This window comes from Petaurus breviceps, unplaced genomic scaffold (genome assembly GCF_028583685.1).
Source record: "Petaurus breviceps papuanus isolate PSGF00001 unplaced genomic scaffold, PetGlider_PUasm1.0 216, whole genome shotgun sequence".
In the NCBI taxonomy this organism is placed as follows: Eukaryota; Metazoa; Chordata; class Mammalia; order Diprotodontia; family Petauridae; genus Petaurus; species Petaurus breviceps.
The window spans coordinates 7,120,682-7,141,090 of NW_027185867.1; the positions used below are offsets into that span (position 1 = coordinate 7,120,682).

Consider the following 20,409-nt stretch of genomic DNA (forward strand, 5'->3'; position numbering starts at 1 on the left):
ACAATAACAGCAACCACTAACATTTACATAGCACCTACTATGTGCTAGGCACTGTGCTAAGGGCCTTGCAAATACTCTCATTTGATCTTCACCACAACCTTGGAAGGTAGTTACTATTATCAAGAGTCCTTTGGTTCATCAGAATTTGAGAGAGCAGATACACACCATAGACATAAATATAGTCACTCAAGGGAGAAAGTCAAAAGTCTGAAAAACTAGAAGGAAATGTGGATTATCTCATAGGAAAAACAACTGACCTGGAAAATAGATCAAAGAGACAGAATTTAAGGTTCACTGGACTACCTGAAAGTCACAAACAAAAAAGCCAAGAAATCATATAAAAAAAAATCATAAAAGAACACTGCCCAGATATCTTCAAACCAGAGGGCAAAGTAGAATCTGAAAAAATCTACTCTTCCTGAGAGAAATACCAAAATGAAAACTCCCAGGAATATTACAGCCAAATCCAGAAATCCCAGATCAAGGAAAAAATTCTGCAAGCATCCAGAAAAAAAGAATTTAAATACTGAGGAGCAGCACTCAATATAATATCGCCAGGCATCTTAGAAGAAATCTAATCAGATAGAAGGTTCAATTGTGATTTTATTGTTTTGAGGATCTCAAAAGAAGAATGGAAGGGCAAGGAAGAGGAAAGTACTGGGAGAGGGAGGAGAGAAAAATGAAGAAGATTATTTCACATAAAGGAGAATGCAAGAAGGAGCTTATACAATGGAGGAGGCCACAGAGAGGAATAGACATTTGAACCTTATGTTCATCTCACCTGGTTAAAGGTGGGAAGGATATACATACACATAGATATAGAAATACATCTTACCCAACAGGGAAGTAGGATGGAAAGAGGGAAAGGGAGGGCAGATTAAGGGAGGAAGTACTTAGAAGCAAAACAGACTCTTAAAGAGGGGACAGAGGAGAAAAAGATAAGTATAAGAGAACAGGATGAAGGGAAATATAGTCAAAGCTAAGGATTTTCAGTAGCAATGTATGTATGATAGCTGGACTATAAGGAAAGCTGAATGCCACAGAATCAACACTTTGAATTGTGGTGCTAGAGAATACCTTGGACAGCAAGAAGGTCAAATCAGTCAATACTTAAATTACTGCAGGTATTCACTGGAAGATTAAATACTGAAACTAAAGCTTAAATACTTTGACCACATAATAAGAATACAGATATCATTGGAAAAGAGCCTGATGTTGGGAAAGATTGAAGGCAAAAGGAAAAGGGGACTGCAGAGGATGAAATGGATAGATAATATCATGGAAACAGTGAACAATGAACTTGGATAGACTTTGAGAAATACTGGAAGATAGAAGGGACTGGTGTGCTATGTATGGTCCATGAGGTCATGAAGAATTGGACATGATTGAAAAACAACAATCATAACTGTGAATGTGAATGGGATGAATTCACTCATAAAATGGAAGAGGATAGCAGAATGGATTAGAAACCAAAATCCAATAATAGGTTGTTTACAAGAAACACACTTAAAACAGCAAGATATATACAGAATTAAAATAAGAGGCTGGAGAAGAATCTATTATGTTGCAGTGCAAGTAAAAAAGGCAGGGTTGCAATCATGATCTCAGACAAAATAAAAGCAAAACTAGACCTAAGTAAGAGATAAACAGGGAAACTTCATTTTGCTAAAAGGCATCATAGACAAGTTAAGGATATAAATAGAACTTTAGCAAAATTAAGTGTATTATATTATAACTCTGGAAAATACTGAATGGAAATAGAAAGGAATATTTCTCTTCCTCAGCTGGCATGGCAAACTTACAAAAATTGACCTTGTATTAGGGCATAAAAACTTCACAAAAAAATGCAGACTAGAAGAAATATTAAATGCATCTTTTTTTCTAACCATAATGCAGTAAAATCTAATAAAGGACTTTAAAAGCTAAGATTAAAAATTCATTGCAAGCTAAACTTCAGGAAATACTAAAGAATGGATAGGTCAAAGAATAAATCATACAAAGGGAATCAATGAAAAAAAAATAGGAAGAAAGGGGATTTAGGTGTCTTTGTATAATCATAATACAAAACTGTAATTCTCAAAACAATTTGGTACTGGGTAAGAAATAGAGAAGTTGATCAGAGGAATAGATTAGGCATGTGATATAAGCATAATAGATTATTATTTGATAAACACTCAAATCCTAGTTGTTGAGTGAAAAATTCACTATTTGACAAAACTGTTGGGAAAACTGTTGGGAAACTGTTAACAGCCTGGCAGAAACTACATATAAACCAACAACTCAGACCAGATAGCAAGATAAATTCTAAATAGGTACATGATTTACATAGAAAGGATGGCATCATAAGCAAATTAGAGGAGAGTGGAAGAAATTACCTATCACATCTATGAATATGGAAAGGTTTTATTACAAAATAAGAGATAGAGAAGTTCACAGGAGATAAAATAGTCAATTTTGATTACATAAGATTAAAAAAGTTTTACAGGACAAAACCAATGCAGCTAAAATTAGAAGAGAAAATTGACGGGAAGAATTAAAGTCTTATTTCTACAATATTTAGGGAACTAAGTCAAATTTATAAGAATAAGAGTCATTTCCCAAATGATAAATGGTCAAAAGACCTGAATAAAGTTTTCAGAGGTAGAAATCTAAAACCATCAGTAGCCATATAAAAAATGCTCTAAATCACTAATACTTAGAGAAATGCAAATAAAAACAATTCTGGGTTATCTCCTTACATCCTTCAGATTGATTAAGTTGAGAAAGCAGGAAAATGAAAAATGATGAAGGGGCTGTTTTAATGAGAGCTATGAATTTCTCCAACAATTCTGGAAAGCAGTTTGAAACCATACCCCCCAAATTATTAAACTATAGATACCCTTTGACCCAGAGGTAATGCTAATATATTTGTACCTCAAAGAGATCAAAGATTAAAAGGGAAAAGACACATGTGTACAAAAAATTTATAGCAGCTCTTTTTGCGGTAGCAAAAAATTGGAAACTGAAGGAATGCTCACCACTATGTGATGGAACACTATTGTGTGGTAAGAAATAAAGAAGATGATAGTGTTAGAAAAACTGGGAAGACAATTTTGAAAGACTTAGAAACTCTGATCAAGACAATGACCAACCACATTTCCAAAAGTCTCATAGTGTGAAACATGGTGGCCACCTCCAGTTAGAAACTCAGAGTTCTGATTGAAGAATGTTTTCTTTCTTTCTCTTCTCTTTCCTCTCTATCTCCTTCTTTTTTCCTTCCTTTCTTCCTTTTTTTCCTTCTTTCTTTCTGTGGACATGGCTAATGAGGGAATTTGTTTTACATGACTATGCATATTGGTTATGGATTTTGTTTTTCTTGCCTCTTCATTAGGTGGGAGAGGGTTGGAATTTGAACTAAAAATAAAATAAACTGAACTGAAAATATAAATAAAATTGAATTTTAAAAATGAATTATTTAATGAATATGGAATCTACTTTGATCCCACCTGAAATTAAGAAGACCCCTTGAAAGACACAAAGTTAAGTACAGGTTGTTTCTTATCACTAAGAGAGGTCAGAGGTTGTATATTATAAGAGAAGACTTCAGAGGGAGACACATATAGTGTCTTCCTTTGGAGTTTAATATAACCACAGTTACTTTGAAGGCCTCTTCCTTTCTGGGGCCTGTAACTGAGAAGAGTGAATAGTTGGCACCATCTGCTGGGACCTGAGTAAAACTGCAAATAGATCAATGAATGATACTGCATTGTAAGAGGAAGTATTCTTTAGTGGAAATGAGTTGTAACCTGAGTGCCTTAGTAAGGCACTTCACAATGAAGAACCCTATCCTGGGTACTAAGTGCCAGGGACTCAGGCTTTATAGGAGTCTAGGGAAGCATCATCTAAGTCAGGTACCATCAGAGCCTTAACCAGGGCAGGACAACCAGAATTTTGTCCTAATTTAATGTACTTCCATGGGTTGGAGGGTTGAAAGAGGAGGAATGGATTTCTCCCAGTAGAACACCACCATCCCTTTGTTTCACAATCCTCCAGGGGCCTGGCACAGTATCACCCTGTTATTGCACCTGGCCCTGGGCAGGGATCTCAAGGGTCCCAACTCATAGCTCTCTTTTTTGGAAACTTATCTTTCCTCCCCCCAACAGAGGTTTACTCTTTGGGAGAATAGGCTGCTCCCTCTCCTAGTTCAACTGCGGCAGTGTCAGGCTTCCATTCTCCCAAGTCTGTAAGCTAATACATCCATTCCTTCATTTTTCATATCCTGTCAGTTGCCAATTTTGTTCATCCTACCCTCACAACATCTCTCTCATATGTCCCTGTCTTTCCAATCACACAGTCTCACCTGCCCTACTCTAATGCCCTCCTAATTGGTCTCCCTACTTCCTGTTTCTCTCCTCTCTAAGTCATTCTATACACAGCTGCCAAATTGATAGTTTTTGAAAATTTTTTCATTATCAATTTCACAATCATCGATGAACATTCCAATATCAAAAAGAGAACAAAAGAGTGCATGAAATTGTGATCATGTGTTGTCTCTTAAACACATATTAAATCTAGCAAGGTAGAAACAAAATTGCCATTTTCATCTCCTTAGTCTAACTAATGTTCTTTTCTTTCTTTTCAAAAATCTGTCACTTCATTCCCTTGCAACAAGTAATAATAGCACAAAACAAATCATCACATTGGCCTTTACTAAAAATCTCTCTGCACTCTGGTTCATCACCTTTCTGCATGCTTCATCACCAGTGAAGTTGATTGGTCACTACATTGATCAGACTTTCAAAGTTGTTTTTCTTTACATTGTTGTGGTCATAGTAATAAATTATTCTCTTGGTTTTGCTCATTTTATTCTGCATTTTCCCAAATTCCTCTGAATTCTGAAATATTTTCATTTCTTACAGTACAACATTATTCCTTTACATTCATATGGCACAATTTTCTCAGTAATTCCCCCATTTATGGGCACCCACTTTGTTTCTAGTTCTTTGCCACCACAGAAATGCTATTACAGATTTTTTATGGGCACTTATACCCCTGTATTTGAATCAACCTAATATCAGAGAAGGATACCCCCTCTTTAAAGATGCAAGGTGAGGTTTGTTTCTGACTCTTCAGAGAACAAATGTGTAATGTCAGAGGCTGTAAAATCATATGACAAGGATTGGAGTATATACAGGGGTTTGCTGGTAAGCGTTTAACAACAAGCTCCCCTACACTCCCAAAAGTATATGGTACTTTTAAAAGTTTAATTCACATTATTGAAATTTTCTCCATCATTTTCTTGAGTCTACAGATAATGAACAAAACAGTAACTTGAGTCCTGATTAATACCATTTGTCAATTTCCAAAGTTGTAAATGCTCAGGTCCACAGGCTGGCTCCTGTATATGCCTGAGTATATGCCTAATAACTATCTCTAGGTCAAAGGCCTATTGTTGAGCAACTTTAGGGCTAAAGTTCAAAATTGCTTTTCAGAATGGCTGGTCCTATTTACAATACCACCAAGAGTGCACAACTGTGCCTGTCCTCCCATGATCACTCTAACATTTGCCATTTATCATTTCTATCAATCTGATGAGAGTAAGGTAAAACCTCAGAGATATTTTGATTTGCATTTCTCTTATCAGTGATTTGTAGCATTCTTTTATATGGTTTTTGATAGCTTGAATTTCTTCCTTTGAGAATTATCTGTTCATATGGTTTGAACACTTATTGATTAGGGAATAGCTGTTGTTATTATATGTTATAAACAATTCCCTTAATTTGTTTATTCAGTGCCCTGATATGAGACCTTTGGATATCAAACCTATATGATTTGTTGTAAAGACTATCCCTAATTAGCTGTTTTATTCTTCTAATTCTAGTTGTAATTTTTTATTTTATGTGATTGAAATTGTCCATTTTGTCTTCTATGATTAATCATCCCTTGTTAAGAATTCTTTCCCTAGCCAGAGTATTGAGAGGTACTTCTTTTCATTCTCCCATTATGTATCAACTCGGAACTCATCACAGCATAAAATGTATATTGATATTTCTAAAACACAAATCTAATCATATTATTTCCCTACTAAAAATCTTCTGTGGTTCTTCATGGCTCTAGGATAAAAGACAAAATCTTCAACCTGTGATTTAAGTCCTTCATAATAATTCCTGCCTACCTTTCTAATCTAATTTCATATCACGTGCTGTCCTGTACATACTCATCATTCTAGACAAACTTTCCTGCTCACTCTTTACTCCACCTTCTAGAATTCCCACTTTCCTCAGTAGCAAACCTCGTGCATCCTATTATGAAGAATCTATCTCCTGATTTCCCAGTTGATTTGTTCCCCCTTGCAATTACTTTGCATACCATAATATCCATTCTACATTACTCTTCTTTCTTCACTCTTCCCTCCAGCCAAACTGGACTTCTCTTTGTTCCTCACACATGGCACTTCAATTCCTTTCTCCGTGGTTTTGTACTAGCTATTCTCCATTAGCGGAATGTGCATCCTCCTCACCTTGACCTTTCCTCTTTCAAGATGCAACGTGAGTACTGAAGCCTTTCCTGATTCTCCCAATTACTAGTGCCCTCTGCCCCTATTATTTATTTATTCTGCATACACTTAAATATTTGCTTATCTCCCATTAGAATGTAAGCTTCTTGAGAGCTGGGATGGTTTCATTGCTGTATTTGTATTTCTCAGCACAGGGCTCATAATACATATTTGATAATGCTGGTTGATTAACTGATCGGTATGTATTTGTCTTTGTCCATGTGATATACTCCAGTAAATTGTTAGGTACAGGAGGACTCAGTACGAAAATCTCAAGTCTTTCTCATGGAGATACTAAATGAGGAACTCTTTAAATCCTGGCTGAAACATATCACTGATGTAATGCAAGAATTGTACAGGACTAAGGTAGAGAAACATGGGTGATAATTGAAGAGCCTCAACAGACTTGCTTATGATATATGTAAATGAAAACTAAAGTATTCCAAGGCTATGGTAACTGATGAATATGAATTGTCAAGCAGAGAGTACCAATGTTACTAATTACTTCCTTTCAGGAGGGAAAGTCTCTGACTTTTGTGTCTAGATTGGACACGACTGAAAATGACTGAGCAGCAAACGCTAGGAAATGGTCTAGTGAGTAAAGCCCCCTACTGGAAAGAGAAAAGGACTTGGGCCAGAAGTCAGAGCAACTTTATTTAAGAACAGCTCCAGGTGGTAGGCAGGTAGTGGATGGAGTGCTGGGCCTGGGGTAAGGAAGTTTTTTTTGTTGTTGAGTCATTTCAGTCATGTCTGACTCTCTGTGACCCCATTTGAAGTTTTCCTGGCAAAGATACCAGAGTGGTTTGCCATTTCCTTCCCCAGCTCATTTTACAGAAGAAAAAATGAAGGCCCAGGGTCATACAGCTAGTAAGTATTTGAGGCCATATTTGCTTTTTTTTTTGGGGGGGGGAAGAGGGGAAGGCAAGGCAATTGGGGTTAAGGGACTTGCCCAAGGCCACATGGCTACCAAGTGTAAAGTGTCTGAGGCCAGCATGAACTCGGGTCCTCTTGACTCCAGGCATTTTATCCACTATGTCATCTAGCTCCCCCATGAATAAGGAAATTTGAATTCAAATCCAGCCTCAGATATTAGTTGTGTGACCTACACAAGTCACTTAACTACTGTTTGCCTGTTTCATCAACTCTAAAATGGGGATAATAATAGGACCCACCTCCCAGGGTTGTTGTGAAGATCAAATGAGATATTTGTAAAAAAAAACACCATATGTGCATAGGGCTAGCACATAGTAGGTACTATATAAATGTTTGTTCCCTCCCCTCCCCCCCAAATTTGACCCACATTCTATGGTCAAATGTGACCCACACCCTGCTCTAAAAGACCTTTAAAGTCCTTCCTACCAATGGATGGGGTGTGGTAAGGGCAATACTTCCTAAGGACTTGTAGCAAAGTGAATCAATGTATCATTTAATTTCATTATTTTCCATAACTTGAACCACCCCAGTTCTAGAGAGGGAAGTGTTCATTTTTTTCCCTTAGGTTTCTCTGGAGCCCAATGGGAGAAGGGGTGAGGGGGTGGGAAGGTGGTACTAGATTCTAGGAGAAGGGAGATGACCTTGAAGCTCTACAATGCCACGTTTCTTACATGTATGTGTGTTCTTGTTAGTGGTGTGTTCTGTGTGTGCGCCCACTCTTCTTTTTGATACTGTATTTATGAAAGTGTCCTAGATTTATGGGGAAATGTTTTGTTACTATTTATCATCCTATGCCATTTCAGTAAATGCCTTCACCTTTAGCTAACTGTGTCAAATGACTATTGAGGAAAAACCCAATAATAGGATTATATCAGCAATATAGTTTTAGGAATACAGAACTACTTTAGGGTAGAAATTCCACAAGGGACCTAACCTGCAAATGCAAGCTGAGGACATAGTCTCCAATATTTTAATGGATGAAGGGAATAGGGCTTTGGATAATTTGAAAGTTTATTGTCAAAACCTAGGGCCAGGCTTATTGTCAATGGAGAAACACTTTCATAGTACAAACAGTGATTAGGTAAGAATGCCTCTCTAACCCTATTATTTGGCTTACTTCTAGAAATGATAGTTATAGCAATAAGTTAAAGATAACAAAATGAAAAGCATAAACATCAGCAAAGAGGAGACACTAGGACCCTATTATACAGGGGAAAATTCAATCTTGGGAGGGAGTGCTTTCCCCCAGAAACGCCCAAATAAAGACAAAAAGAATCAGTAAAATGCAATTTAAAAATAAAATTAGCAACTTCTTGTAAATTCTAGCTTGAGGGAGCAAAATTTGGAATTTAGACATAGGTAGCTTTCAACCCAGGACTTCCTCCCATGTAGTACATAAGCCCAAACTTCCTACAATATCATTTCTCAAGTCCCTTACTCTCTCTAGCACAGCCCGGAAAAGTCTGTATACATATTGGAACCAAACTCAAAAATGAGTCAATTGATGAAACTAATGTCAGTGAGTGCCTATAAAATGAGAGGTTGGACTAGGTAAAGAGCTGAAACTTAACTAGGGAAGGACTAGAAGGCTTTGCCTCAGGGTACAAAAATTGAGGGCCCTGACAGCATTTCTATTCCTTCATCACCATAGAAACTACTGAGCTTAGAACCTAATTAACAAGAAAAATGTCTGAAAATAGAAAGCTACCAGATGGCATGCTTCCTCTCTTTTCCAATTCCTATGGCCACACCCCAGGTGAGCTGGTCCCTTGTAGAAAACTGTCCCCATCATGGGGGCAGTGTGTCCCAGGGTCTCTCAACCTCTACAAGGCCTTTTATCCTAACTTTCTCTCCTAAGCCTAATATAATTTGTCTTTCAAAAATTGATTTGAGGGCAGGTTTCATGCTGCTTGTCCCAAGCACATTTTTGTGAAGTTTGTTCCTTGCGTTAAAATAGCCAATTATGGCTCTAGAAGGTCTCTTGAGTTCCCTTCCAATTATAGCATTCTATAGTACTGTGGTTCTTCTTCTAGAAAAGTTTCTATAGTATAAAGTTTGGCAAAAAAAAAAAAAAAGACCTATGTACTAATCCATTCTAATCCTAACTCAGTTGAAAGTTGTTACAGTTGAAGGCTTTGCTTTTCTGGGACTCATTTTCAAATCTGTAATATGAGGGGTTTGGACCAGATGATCCCTAAACGCCTTCCAGCTGTAAATTCTATTATCCAAGTCTTCATTAAACTCTCATTCCCCCCCATTCTTCATCTCCTTTTCTCTATGAATAGTAGGTTCACTGAAGTAGCCATCTCTTTCCTGATCATTGTTCCCTTTTACCCCTTCATTTATGTAGCACTTGTCACCTTTTCCCTTTCGTCAAGGGCTGTGGGCCCCAAATTAGAAATTCCCTTTGGAATTTACATCCTGAATTTATTTAAATGAGCTCACTGATTGAGAAGTAAGCAATAGGAGGCTAACATAATTACACAGAGCTATATCCCATTGTACATAAATACAACAGGGAGACAAAGCTAACACTTTCTCCAGGAGAGGAGAATAGAGGTATGGACACAGAGGCTATGTATTTTTATATGTCCACATACAAAATAACAGCTAAAATGTGCTAATTTTGTCTAACAAACCAAAAAAGCTCCTACATGTGGAAAATGGCTAAAGATACTGAAATTCCTTACTAGCTTCCTTTAATATAAAAAAAATGTTTAATCATCCATTTATACCTTGAATTGTATTAGAAGCTAAAGAAAGCAATCTCAGTAGTTAACACAATGCCTTGTATAGAGTAGGTACTTAATGTTTGCTGACTGTCATGGCATCCAAAGAAAACAAGAACTTGAGGTACCAGAAAAGCTTATGGTATTTTTTTTTAAAGGAGATTCTGTGAGCAAAGGTGAGGAAAGGGTGTTTTTCAGGCATGGGAAACCTCGAATGCAGAGTCATGGAAATGGGAGATGGAGTGCCATGTGTGAAGAACCAAGAAAAGGCCAATTTGGCTGGATCTTAGAGTACTGGAAGGAGAGTAATGTAGAATGAGGCTGGAAAGATAGAATGGGGCCAAGTTGTGAAGGGTTTTAAATACTATATGGAATTTATATTTTATCCTAGAGGCAACAGGGAGTCAATAGTTTATTGAGTGAAGGAATAGAATTGAATAGAAGGAATAGAATGGTAGCTGTATGGAAGATGAGAATTTCAATAGCTTGGGCAACGAGGACCAACAATGGTGGTTATGTAAGTGAAGAGAAGGTTCTAGATATGTGACATGTGGAAGAAGAAACAGCAAGATTTAGTAAATGATTGAATATATAGAGGGAGGGAGACTATTTAAGAAAAATGCTGATGTTATGAACCTTGGATTTAGAAGGATGGTGGTACCTTTGATAGAAATAGGGAAGTTTGAAAGACAGATTTTGTGGGAAAGATGAGTTGCTTTGGATACGTTGAGTTTGAGTTCAAAACATCCATTTTGAAATGTCCAATAGGCAAGTGGTAATGTGGGACTGAAACTCAGGGGAAAGACTGGTGTCAGATATATAGTTTGAGAAGTCATTCCTAAAGGCAAAAATTAAAGGTATGAGAAGTGAAAAATTAGGATTTATTTTGGACATGACAAGTGAGAATTTATTTTGCTTGATTGTATTGTTTGGTTTTTTTTTTTGAGGGGGGAAGGCAAGGCATTTGGGGTTAAGTGACTTGCCCAAGGTCACACAGCTAGTTAAGTGTCAAGTGTCTAAGGTCAGATTTGAACTCAGGTCCTCCTGACTTCAGGGCTGGTACTCTATTCACTGCACCACCTAGTTGCCCCCTCTTGACTATATTTTGTTATAAGGGTTTTACTTTTCTTTCTTTTTAAATGGTAGTATTGTGGATAGCAGGGAAAAAAATATTTTTGTTAATTGAAATTAATGAATTAATGAAAATTAAAGCCATGAGAGCCAATGAGGTCATCAAAAGAGAGCACTGAGAGAAGAAAGTGGCTAGGATAGAACCTATGGGACACTCATAATTAAAGGGGTGTAATACTAATCATCCAGTAAAGGAGACTGTAAAAGAGTGGCTAAGAGTCACTGTGTCACTAAAATGCAGGAAAGAGAGAATATAAAGAGAGGATGCTGAATAGTGTCAAATACAGAAGTCAAAAAGGAACTGAAATTCTGAGGTCCTGTTTACTCTGTATGTGCAGGGAAGATCCTATGCCATATATCCCAGTATAGGGTACTGTCCTGATAGCACTACCCAAATTTCTCAGAAATGGCACATTTTGGGGACAACCAAAAGTTCAGGTTTTCCAGCAGAAATTCCTTTTTTTTTTTTTTGGCCTTTTGGAAGGGGAAGGGCAGGGCAATTGGGGTTAACTGACTTGCCCAAGGTCACACATCTAGTAAATATTAAATGCCTCTGGTCGAATTTGAACTCAGGTTCTCCTGACTCCAGGGCCAATACTCTATTCATTGCACCACCTAGCCACCCGTCCAGCAGGAATTCTTAAGGTATTAGTCACTTCATGAAAGTCAAATAGCACATCTTCATGCAAAAGCATACATGCCATATCACAATAATGCTTCTTCACGACAGACACGGCTGATCATAAAGGAACATGAGAAGGCATTGCTTCTACGAAAGGCAGTTGATCTTTTCAAAGACAAGAACACCCCGTTGGGTTCATGGCGCGCTGGTGGCCCTAGCGCTTAGCAGTGCCTGGCGCTTACAAATGCTAGCTGGGGGCGGCTGGGTGGCTCGGTGTGAATGGAGCACTGGCCCTGGAGTCAGGAGGACCCGAATTGAAATAGGACCGCAGACACGTTACACTTAACTAGCTGTGTGACCTTGGGCAAGTCGCTTAACCCCAATTGACTTGCCTTCCCCCCTCCAAAAAAAAAAATGCTGGTTGGCTGCCTTACTGCGGGGCAGTCGGGGAAGGTGGAGAAGCCAGGTGGGTCCTGCTGGAGGAGCCCCGAAGGTCCCGGGATTGGGAGAATGGTGTGGAGATTCACCCGAGATGATACTTGGCTGCGGGGATGGAGAGGAGGCGGGAAGGCTGCCCCGCCACGCAGGTAGCACATGCAGGCGGCGGGAGAAGGTCAGGCTTGGATGTATACAGGGAGGAGGCCCGGGCAAAAAAGGTCTGGGAGGCGGGGAGGGCGTAAGTGGTCGAAGGGCAGGGCAGACGGGGAGGAATCGGATCGGGGGCAGAGATCGAGGGAGCGCCTCACCGAGGGGCGGGCCAGGAAGAGTGGGCCGGCCAAGGGTCTCATGCGGCGCCCACAGGGTTAACAATCTGGGCAGAGGAGAAAGGGAAGAACTCGGTTTCCAGGGTAACGGCTCCGACTGTTCCGGCAGCACTGGCTCGTACCACTGTCGCAGAGGGCGCGGGGGTAGCCAGAAAGGAAGGGAGAAGGAACTGCTGAGTGGCGGGGGACGCCCCGGACTGTACCAAGTGCGCAGCCCGCCCGCTAGCCCTGAAGCCTGAGGGGAGCCTCGCGACGGCGGCCGAGACGGCGAAAGGAGGAGGAGGAGGAGGAGGAAGCGGCGGCGGCGGCGGTCTCCTTGCGCGAGCCGGGATCGCCCAACTGCCGGAGGGCGGAGGGGGGAGAGAAAGCTCGGCCCTCATCGTCCCGATCGGCCGCCTTGTCCCCCCGCCTGGGCGGCGGAGTGCGGGCGGCCCGGGGCTGCTAGGTTTGAAAAGCGGGCGAGAGACAAAGGCAGCAGGAAGCCTCTCCGGCGGCCCGGAGCCCAGGGCGCCCGGCCTCCCTGCCAGCCCGCCCGCCCCCACCCGCCCTCTTCCCGGCCAGGCGGCGGCGGCGGCCGCCGGAGGCAGAGGCGGCAGCGGCAGCAGGAGGAGGAAGAGCAGGATGCAGCAGGGGGCGTGGGAGCGGCGGCGGCGGAGCGAAGGCAGCCTCGCTCCCCGAGCCCAGCGGGGCTAGAGCGGCGGGGCCCTGCGGAGCCGGGCGGGGCCGCGTGAGTGCGAGCGAGCGAAGGAGCGAGCCCGCAGCCCGGCATGTGATCGCGAAGCCGCGGGAGGACGGGGGCAGGCAGGCGGGCAGGGCAGGGCAGGGCCGGCGAGGCAGGAAGGACGGACCCGGAGGAGGAGCGGCTTTGGCGGCTTTGGCGGCGGCGGCGGCGCGGAGCCGGAAGGCCGGGAGAGCTGGGGGGGATCTCGGGCCCGCGGCGGCGGCGGCGGCGGCGCCGGCGGCGGTGAGCGGGGCTCGGCCCCTCCTCGGGCCGGGGGCGGCTGGGGCCCGGGCCCGCGCCTCCTCCCCCCCGGCGCCCGTGGAGGGGGGAGGAGGAAGATGGAGACCCACATCTCGTGCCTGTTCCCGGAGCTTCTGGCCATGATCTTCGGCTACCTGGACGTGCGGGACAAGGGGCGCGCGGCGCAGGTGTGCACGGCCTGGCGGGACGCCGCCTACCACAAGTCGGTGTGGCGGGGGGTGGAGGCCAAGCTGCACCTGCGCCGCGCCAACCCGTCCCTGTTCCCCAGCCTGCAGGCCCGCGGCATCCGCCGGGTGCAGATCCTCAGCCTGCGCCGCAGCCTCAGCTACGTGATCCAGGGCATGGCCAACATTGAGAGCCTGAACCTGAGCGGCTGCTACAACCTCACGGACAACGGGCTGGGCCACGCTTTCGTGCAGGAGATCGGCTCGCTGCGGGCGCTCAACCTCAGCCTGTGCAAGCAGATCACCGACAGCAGCCTGGGCCGAATCGCGCAGTACCTCAAGGGCCTCGAGGTGCTGGAGCTGGGTGGCTGCAGCAACATCACCAACACGGGCCTGCTGCTCATCGCCTGGGGGCTGCAGCGCCTCAAGAGCCTCAACCTGCGCAGCTGCCGCCACCTCTCCGACGTGGGCATCGGGCACCTGGCGGGCATGACTCGCAGCGCGGCCGAGGGCTGCCTGGGCCTGGAGCAGCTCACGCTGCAGGACTGCCAGAAGCTCACCGACCTGTCGCTCAAGCACATCTCCAGGGGTCTGAGTGGCCTGAGGCTGCTGAACCTCAGCTTTTGCGGGGGCATCTCGGACGCTGGCCTCCTGCACCTGTCCCACATGGGCAGCCTGCGCAGCCTCAACCTGCGCTCCTGTGATAACATCAGCGACACGGGCATCATGCACCTGGCTATGGGCAGCCTGCGCCTCTCCGGCCTGGACGTGTCTTTCTGTGACAAAGTGGGCGACCAGAGCTTAGCCTATATCGCCCAGGGACTGGACGGCCTCAAATCCCTTTCCCTCTGCTCCTGCCACATCAGTGATGATGGCATCAATCGTATGGTCCGGCAGATGCACGGGCTCCGCACCCTCAACATTGGGCAGTGTGTTCGAATCACTGACAAGGGCCTGGAGCTGATTGCTGAACATCTCAGCCAGCTCACTGGCATTGACCTCTATGGCTGCACTCGAATAACCAAACGGGGACTAGAGCGAATCACTCAGCTGCCCTGCCTGAAGGTGCTCAACCTGGGACTCTGGCAGATGACTGAGAGTGAGAAGGTCAGGTGAGGGCAACAGTGCTAGGCTCCCTCCCCTCCCTTCTCCTTACCCTTGTGGACTGGATGCAGATTATCCCAGTGATGAGGGGGGCAAAGACGTCTAGCCAACACATTCATTTTCTCTTCTCTTGTGCCCCATCAAGCCCATTCTGTCTTGGCATTTGGGGCTGGAAACAGATCCAGCTTTGTCATTCCTCTGCTACACCTACCCTACCATTTCCTTTACACTGAGGATGGGGACAGACCCAGTCACATAGAGCCACCCCCTTTTTGCATAGGAATTGAAGACTGATTCAGCTTGCCTGTTCCCATACCACCTTGCATTGGGAGTGTAGGGTGAAGGAGGGTAAAGTGACTAGTCTCTTTAAACCAGGGGAGTTGCTGAAGAATCTCTGCCTTCACTTATGCATCTATTTGAATACTGTGATCTGGTTTTTATTTTGAAGTGTATAAAAAAAAAGCAAACCCAGCTACTACATCCTCCTCTACTTGTGTAACTAATCCTGGTCTCTTCTCATTATTCCTTCTTTTATAGCAAATCTGGTATTCATGCTATTTTCCCTTTTTTTTTAAATTTTGGAAGAAATTTGAAATCCTTATGGATTTTTAAGTACCATTCTTTTCTGCTGAATATATCCTATATATTATATATATGTGTATGAAATATATATAATATATACATTTATATATGTCTGGCTACCTCGTTTTAGTTTACTTTTTTCTGAAGCCCTGGAATTCTTACAAGAAAGATATTTTGAGACTGAAACATTTTTGTGCCTAGACTGGAAAGAGACCCCCATGGGTTTGTAAATCTTTTTGTTTTGATTCTCCTAAATTCCCCCATCCAGTGTATCTCACTTCCATATTCTGGCTATAATTTTCTCTCTTTCCTCCACAGGAATTGGGGGACCCAACTGTATCTCTGAACCTTGACTTAATTTATAGCACAAATGATAGGGAAAATGAGGACTGGACTGGTTTATTTTTGTCGTTTTTTGTTTTGGATTTTTTTTGTTTAAAGTGAGATGCAGATTGTGTCTTGAAAATGATTATTATATATGCAAACTCTACCCTCCCCTAACCCCCCTTTCCAAATTTCCCTACCAAGAAAAAAAAAAGGTCATGGAGGCTTCCTGTTGGGAGTGGAGAAAGGTGCAGAGCTGGCCTGTAGAACCCAGGGGCTATAATGTGAAGGGGGAGGAGACTGAAATTCATGTCTTATCTCAGTCGGTCAATAAAATGGAGCTCATGGGTTTTTTTAAAAATTCTGTTTCTAAATGGAGGAATAGATGACTTTTGGTTTAGGGGTTTTTGTTTTGTTTTTGGTTTTTGTTTTTCTCATTTTTGTTTTTTGGTGGTTGGGTGGGAACTGTGGCTTTAAAAAATGTTTACTTTTTGAGTAGGGAGGGCTTTTTTTTTTTTTTTTAAGAATCCTCCACAGTAATAGGCCAGATCACGGAGTTAAAACGAACCCAGAGACCCTATCAATTAATTGTACTGTTTGTGAATTTGTATAAATAATAACAAAGATCCTCTTAAAAACATTTTATATTCTTACAGTAAAAGGTTAAACTGATATTTATATAATAAAAAGAGGAAATATGAAATATGTTTTTGAAAAAAATCAGTCTATCTGTGAATTATTTTTAAGGCACTATGTGTTTATTTTTGTATACTCTAAAGAGAGTAAAAGGAAATAATGTATTCTGTGTGGACGTATAATAGCCTTATGTTTAGAAGTTTACTTTTTAGAAAGACCAATGTTGTCATTGAAATGTCCTAGAAATTAGATTATATATCAAACTTTAGTTTTAATCCAGTTTTTCTGTTTGTTTTAAAAATACATGTTATCCACATGGGAATTTCAAAAAATGAAACAAAACCCAGCAGAATGGCCAAGTTTTCTTTCAAGGGGAGTGGGCTATAACTATGGGGCTAAAAAAAATCCATTAAAAAGAGTAGAGGAGTAATGGTCTCCCTTACTGTTCTCATATTGGGTGTGGGGAGGATGTGAAATGGTGGAGGGAGCTAAAGCCATTGTTCAGGAAAGTTAAGAGAGAGCTGTCCTTGCTCGCTTGTTCAGTCATGCATACTGAATCTCTCACAGTGTGAAGGTCCCCATGGAAAAGAGTAGGCGCAGTTCATCCCCTCTTTTTAACATTCCTCTCCAGGCCTGGCTGTATTTAAGCCCTTTCCTGGGGGAGGGGAGACCAGAAGTTCTTGTACATTTGCATTTTAACCACTTCCACTATTGAAGCAGGCCCCTGATTCTACCCTAGTGAGTGTTTTTACAGTGCATGAGGGCTTTTTACAGCTCCACTACCTCTTTAATGAAGAGTTAGTTACCTCCAAATCTGACACCTACTTGCTTTGAGAATATGGATATGAAGTTTCTGGCTAACATTCATCTTGTTCTTATTCAGAGTTTTATGCTCTTCCTTTTTTCTTAAGGCATACAGATAAAGGACCTGATATTTATAAAATCTATGTAAAATAGGAATACAAAATTTCTCTGGATCAGCCCCCTTCCCAGGGAGAGGCCAGCATCTAGGCTTCGGCTAGGGTAAGATTGTTTTGTAAAATTTCCAAGCTTTCTGCTTGAGTATATCACAAAAGCTGCATTGTTCCCTTTAGGAAAGCCAGCACAATTGGGTCTAATTGAGCCTGACACTATATCCATCTTCCTTTGCTTTGAAGGAGTTGTGGATCTCTTCCCGGCTAGCAGTTTACAATACTTACTGGAAAAAAAAGATGATATGTGAACCCCAAATAAAAACTAGAAACTTAAGATCAAGGTCAGAATTCTAATTTAACACCATGCTACAACTCATGAGGGTTTTAGCCCGTTTTGATTCTTAGAAGTCCTTCCATATATGAGGAAATAAACTATACATTCTTTCCTTTTTGGATTCAACCAGTAAGGACCCCTAAACAGGCATCTTAATTAAAAAAAAATTTTATGGCAAGAAATACCCTTGTTATTTCTAGGTATGCTAAGATTTTAAATGACAGACCAAACATCCTTATGCTAAAATATATAGTTTGCTTCTTAGAAACCGTCTTTCTGAAAAAGTTGAGTGATTCAACCAGATTTTCTTAGAAGGCTTGTTGCCATACTATGGAGTCTGTTACATTTAACTAATAACTTGATCTTGATAAAGCTGAATGGTCTATATTCTCTAAGCTCCATCTCCTTAATCTTTAAAAGGAAAAATGATGAAAGTTGGTCCATGGATGAGGTTTTGGGGATTAGGTCGGGGTTGAAGTTACCTTCAGCTAAATAGGGGCTTTAAGACAGCAAAGAAAAACTCAAAAAGGGAACACTAAACAGAAATAACAGTTAATAGAAATTCTGTGGTAGGTTAAAAGATACAAGGCCAAATATCTTTCAAAATCAAGAGCAGAGAAGAATGGTAAAGCAAGTACTAACTAGAGTCAAGTTGATTGAAAATAAGAGTATTTTCTATTTTCATAAATTTCATGGTCTTGATTGCCAACAGTTTCAACAGATCTCACCTCTTCAGGCAAAAGCCCTTTTAATATTGTAGTCTATGCTGAAAAGATAATCGATAAACTCAACTGCATGGCTAAGATGATTTCTGCAGCCCCCCAAGGATGCCAAATGGGCACCAGGCCAAGGTCACTGGCACCATTGCATAATGTTCCCAGCCATAGAGTCCTTCCTCTCTGCTGAATTCCTCAGCCTTAGGGAACAATCTTTTCATAGGAACCTAGAAGTATTTTTTGAAGGCTCTTGTAAAAAATTTTTTTCCCCATATTTGGCAGTTATTTTAAATAAAATTAACTGAAGTCCATGTCATCCTTTAAAAAAATTGTTAAAAATCAAATTTCAAAAATGATCTTTTTAAAGGGGGAAATAACTTGGTGGAAAAAGTCATTTTTCTTTCCATAGCTGAAACATTTGAAATCTCTTAAGATTAAATTTTTTTGTTTTTCAACAAAGCCAACCAAGAATAGACGGACTTTGGAAAAGAAAGAGATGCTTTCACTTTTTACTTTGAGTATATGAACTCAAATTTTCAAAGGTCGAGGGACCACTGGCAGCAAGAGATCCAATGAAAAGGATCTCTAGATTAAAAGCTAGAAAACATAACCAAGATCTTATGTAGCTTCAAACCAGTTTTGCTTTTCAATATAATGAAAATAGCCTTGGACTGTGATTTTTTGTTGTTGTTAGAATTGTTCTAATGTAGAAGGGGAGGGACCTATGGCAAGTCTAGAGTAGTCTGTCTTCTCCATTTTTCTCTTTTCCTTCCATCAGACATCATCCCCTTTAAAAGTGAATTCTGTCCCTTTACCCTTTTAGGTAAGACCTAAATGTTGTGCCACCATGAACCACCAAGTAGTCAAAAGGTGAGGCTTTTTGATGAAATCATGAGGATTATGGGTAAAGCTAGGATTAGGAGTTGGAAGACTGGATCCAATCCCAAATATTTAAGTGTGGTTCTACTGAAGTGCTTCAGGCAACACATTTACCTCTTTCCCTGTCAGTAAAGGTAAGCAAAGCTAAAGTACTTAGAGAAATGGTCTTAGAGAAAAGGCATTTGACTCAATGCCAAATATTTACAAACTAACCAGAAGTGCACAGCTTAATTAAGGGTATACACTTTCAGATTTTCTGATAAATTAGTAAATGTAAATAGCCACAAAATACTGCTTTTAATCAGCATTTTTTTTCTCCTTGTAGAGAGACTACTCCCATACCTTAGCAGGGTGTGGAGGTGATTCTGTGTAGTCAAAGTCTGTGCCTGCCATTGTCCAAGTATCAGTGTAGCTAAGTTTAGAGAAACTCATCACAACATTGGCCTCAGCAACTTCTGAAGACTAATCTGTGTTATCTGGAGGAGCCGATGATGAAATTGAAGCTCCTTCAAGTCATAGAGGACTATGTCTTGGCATTGCCTCTTTCGAATTCTGATCTTAATAATTTGGTTCTGAAAAGCTGACTCTTCCAGGTAATGGAAAAGCAAAGTATAACTTGAAAACCTTGTTTATGTGGCATTGCTACATACTGTTTTAAGTCACACTAAAAGAGTTCATAATGTTTAGCACTGAAAGAGTCCTGAGAAACCATTTAATCCAAACGCTTCATTTTATAGAATCAGGCCCAGAGAAATGAAGACCCAAGGAGTAAGCTAGAAGTGAACTGACACCCCAACTCCAAATTCAGTCCTTTCTCCATCACACCCCATTTAGGTGATTGTTAAAGCATTTTCACATTAGTGATTTCAGATGGATTCTCTCATCTAGAAGACACAGCATTGGCATAATAAATACAGAGAACTAGTCTTAGAGCTAGGAAGTCCTGAGTTCAGGTCTTGCCTTGAATATATTCTGGTTGTGTGAAAGTGATTCGAATTAACCTTTCAGTGCTCTAGGGACATCTCCCACACTATTAGTTTCAGAGAAAGTGCTGAACTGC

At 41.5% G+C, this 20,409-nt stretch overlaps 2 protein-coding genes across 3 annotated transcripts in view; one reads left to right on the forward strand and one right to left on the reverse strand.

Annotated features, from left to right (window-relative positions):
- Positions 1-20,409, reverse strand: part of WNT5B (Wnt family member 5B) — a 147,127-nt gene that overhangs the window by 48,383 nt on the left and 78,335 nt on the right. The gene's annotated exons all lie outside the window — the stretch shown is intronic.
- On the forward strand, positions 13,735-19,147 carry FBXL14 (F-box and leucine rich repeat protein 14). Its single transcript, XM_069094332.1, has one exon. The coding sequence runs from the start codon at positions 13,774-13,776 to the stop codon at positions 14,974-14,976; it is 1,203 nt and encodes a 400-aa protein (XP_068950433.1). The 5' UTR covers positions 13,735-13,773; the 3' UTR covers positions 14,977-19,147.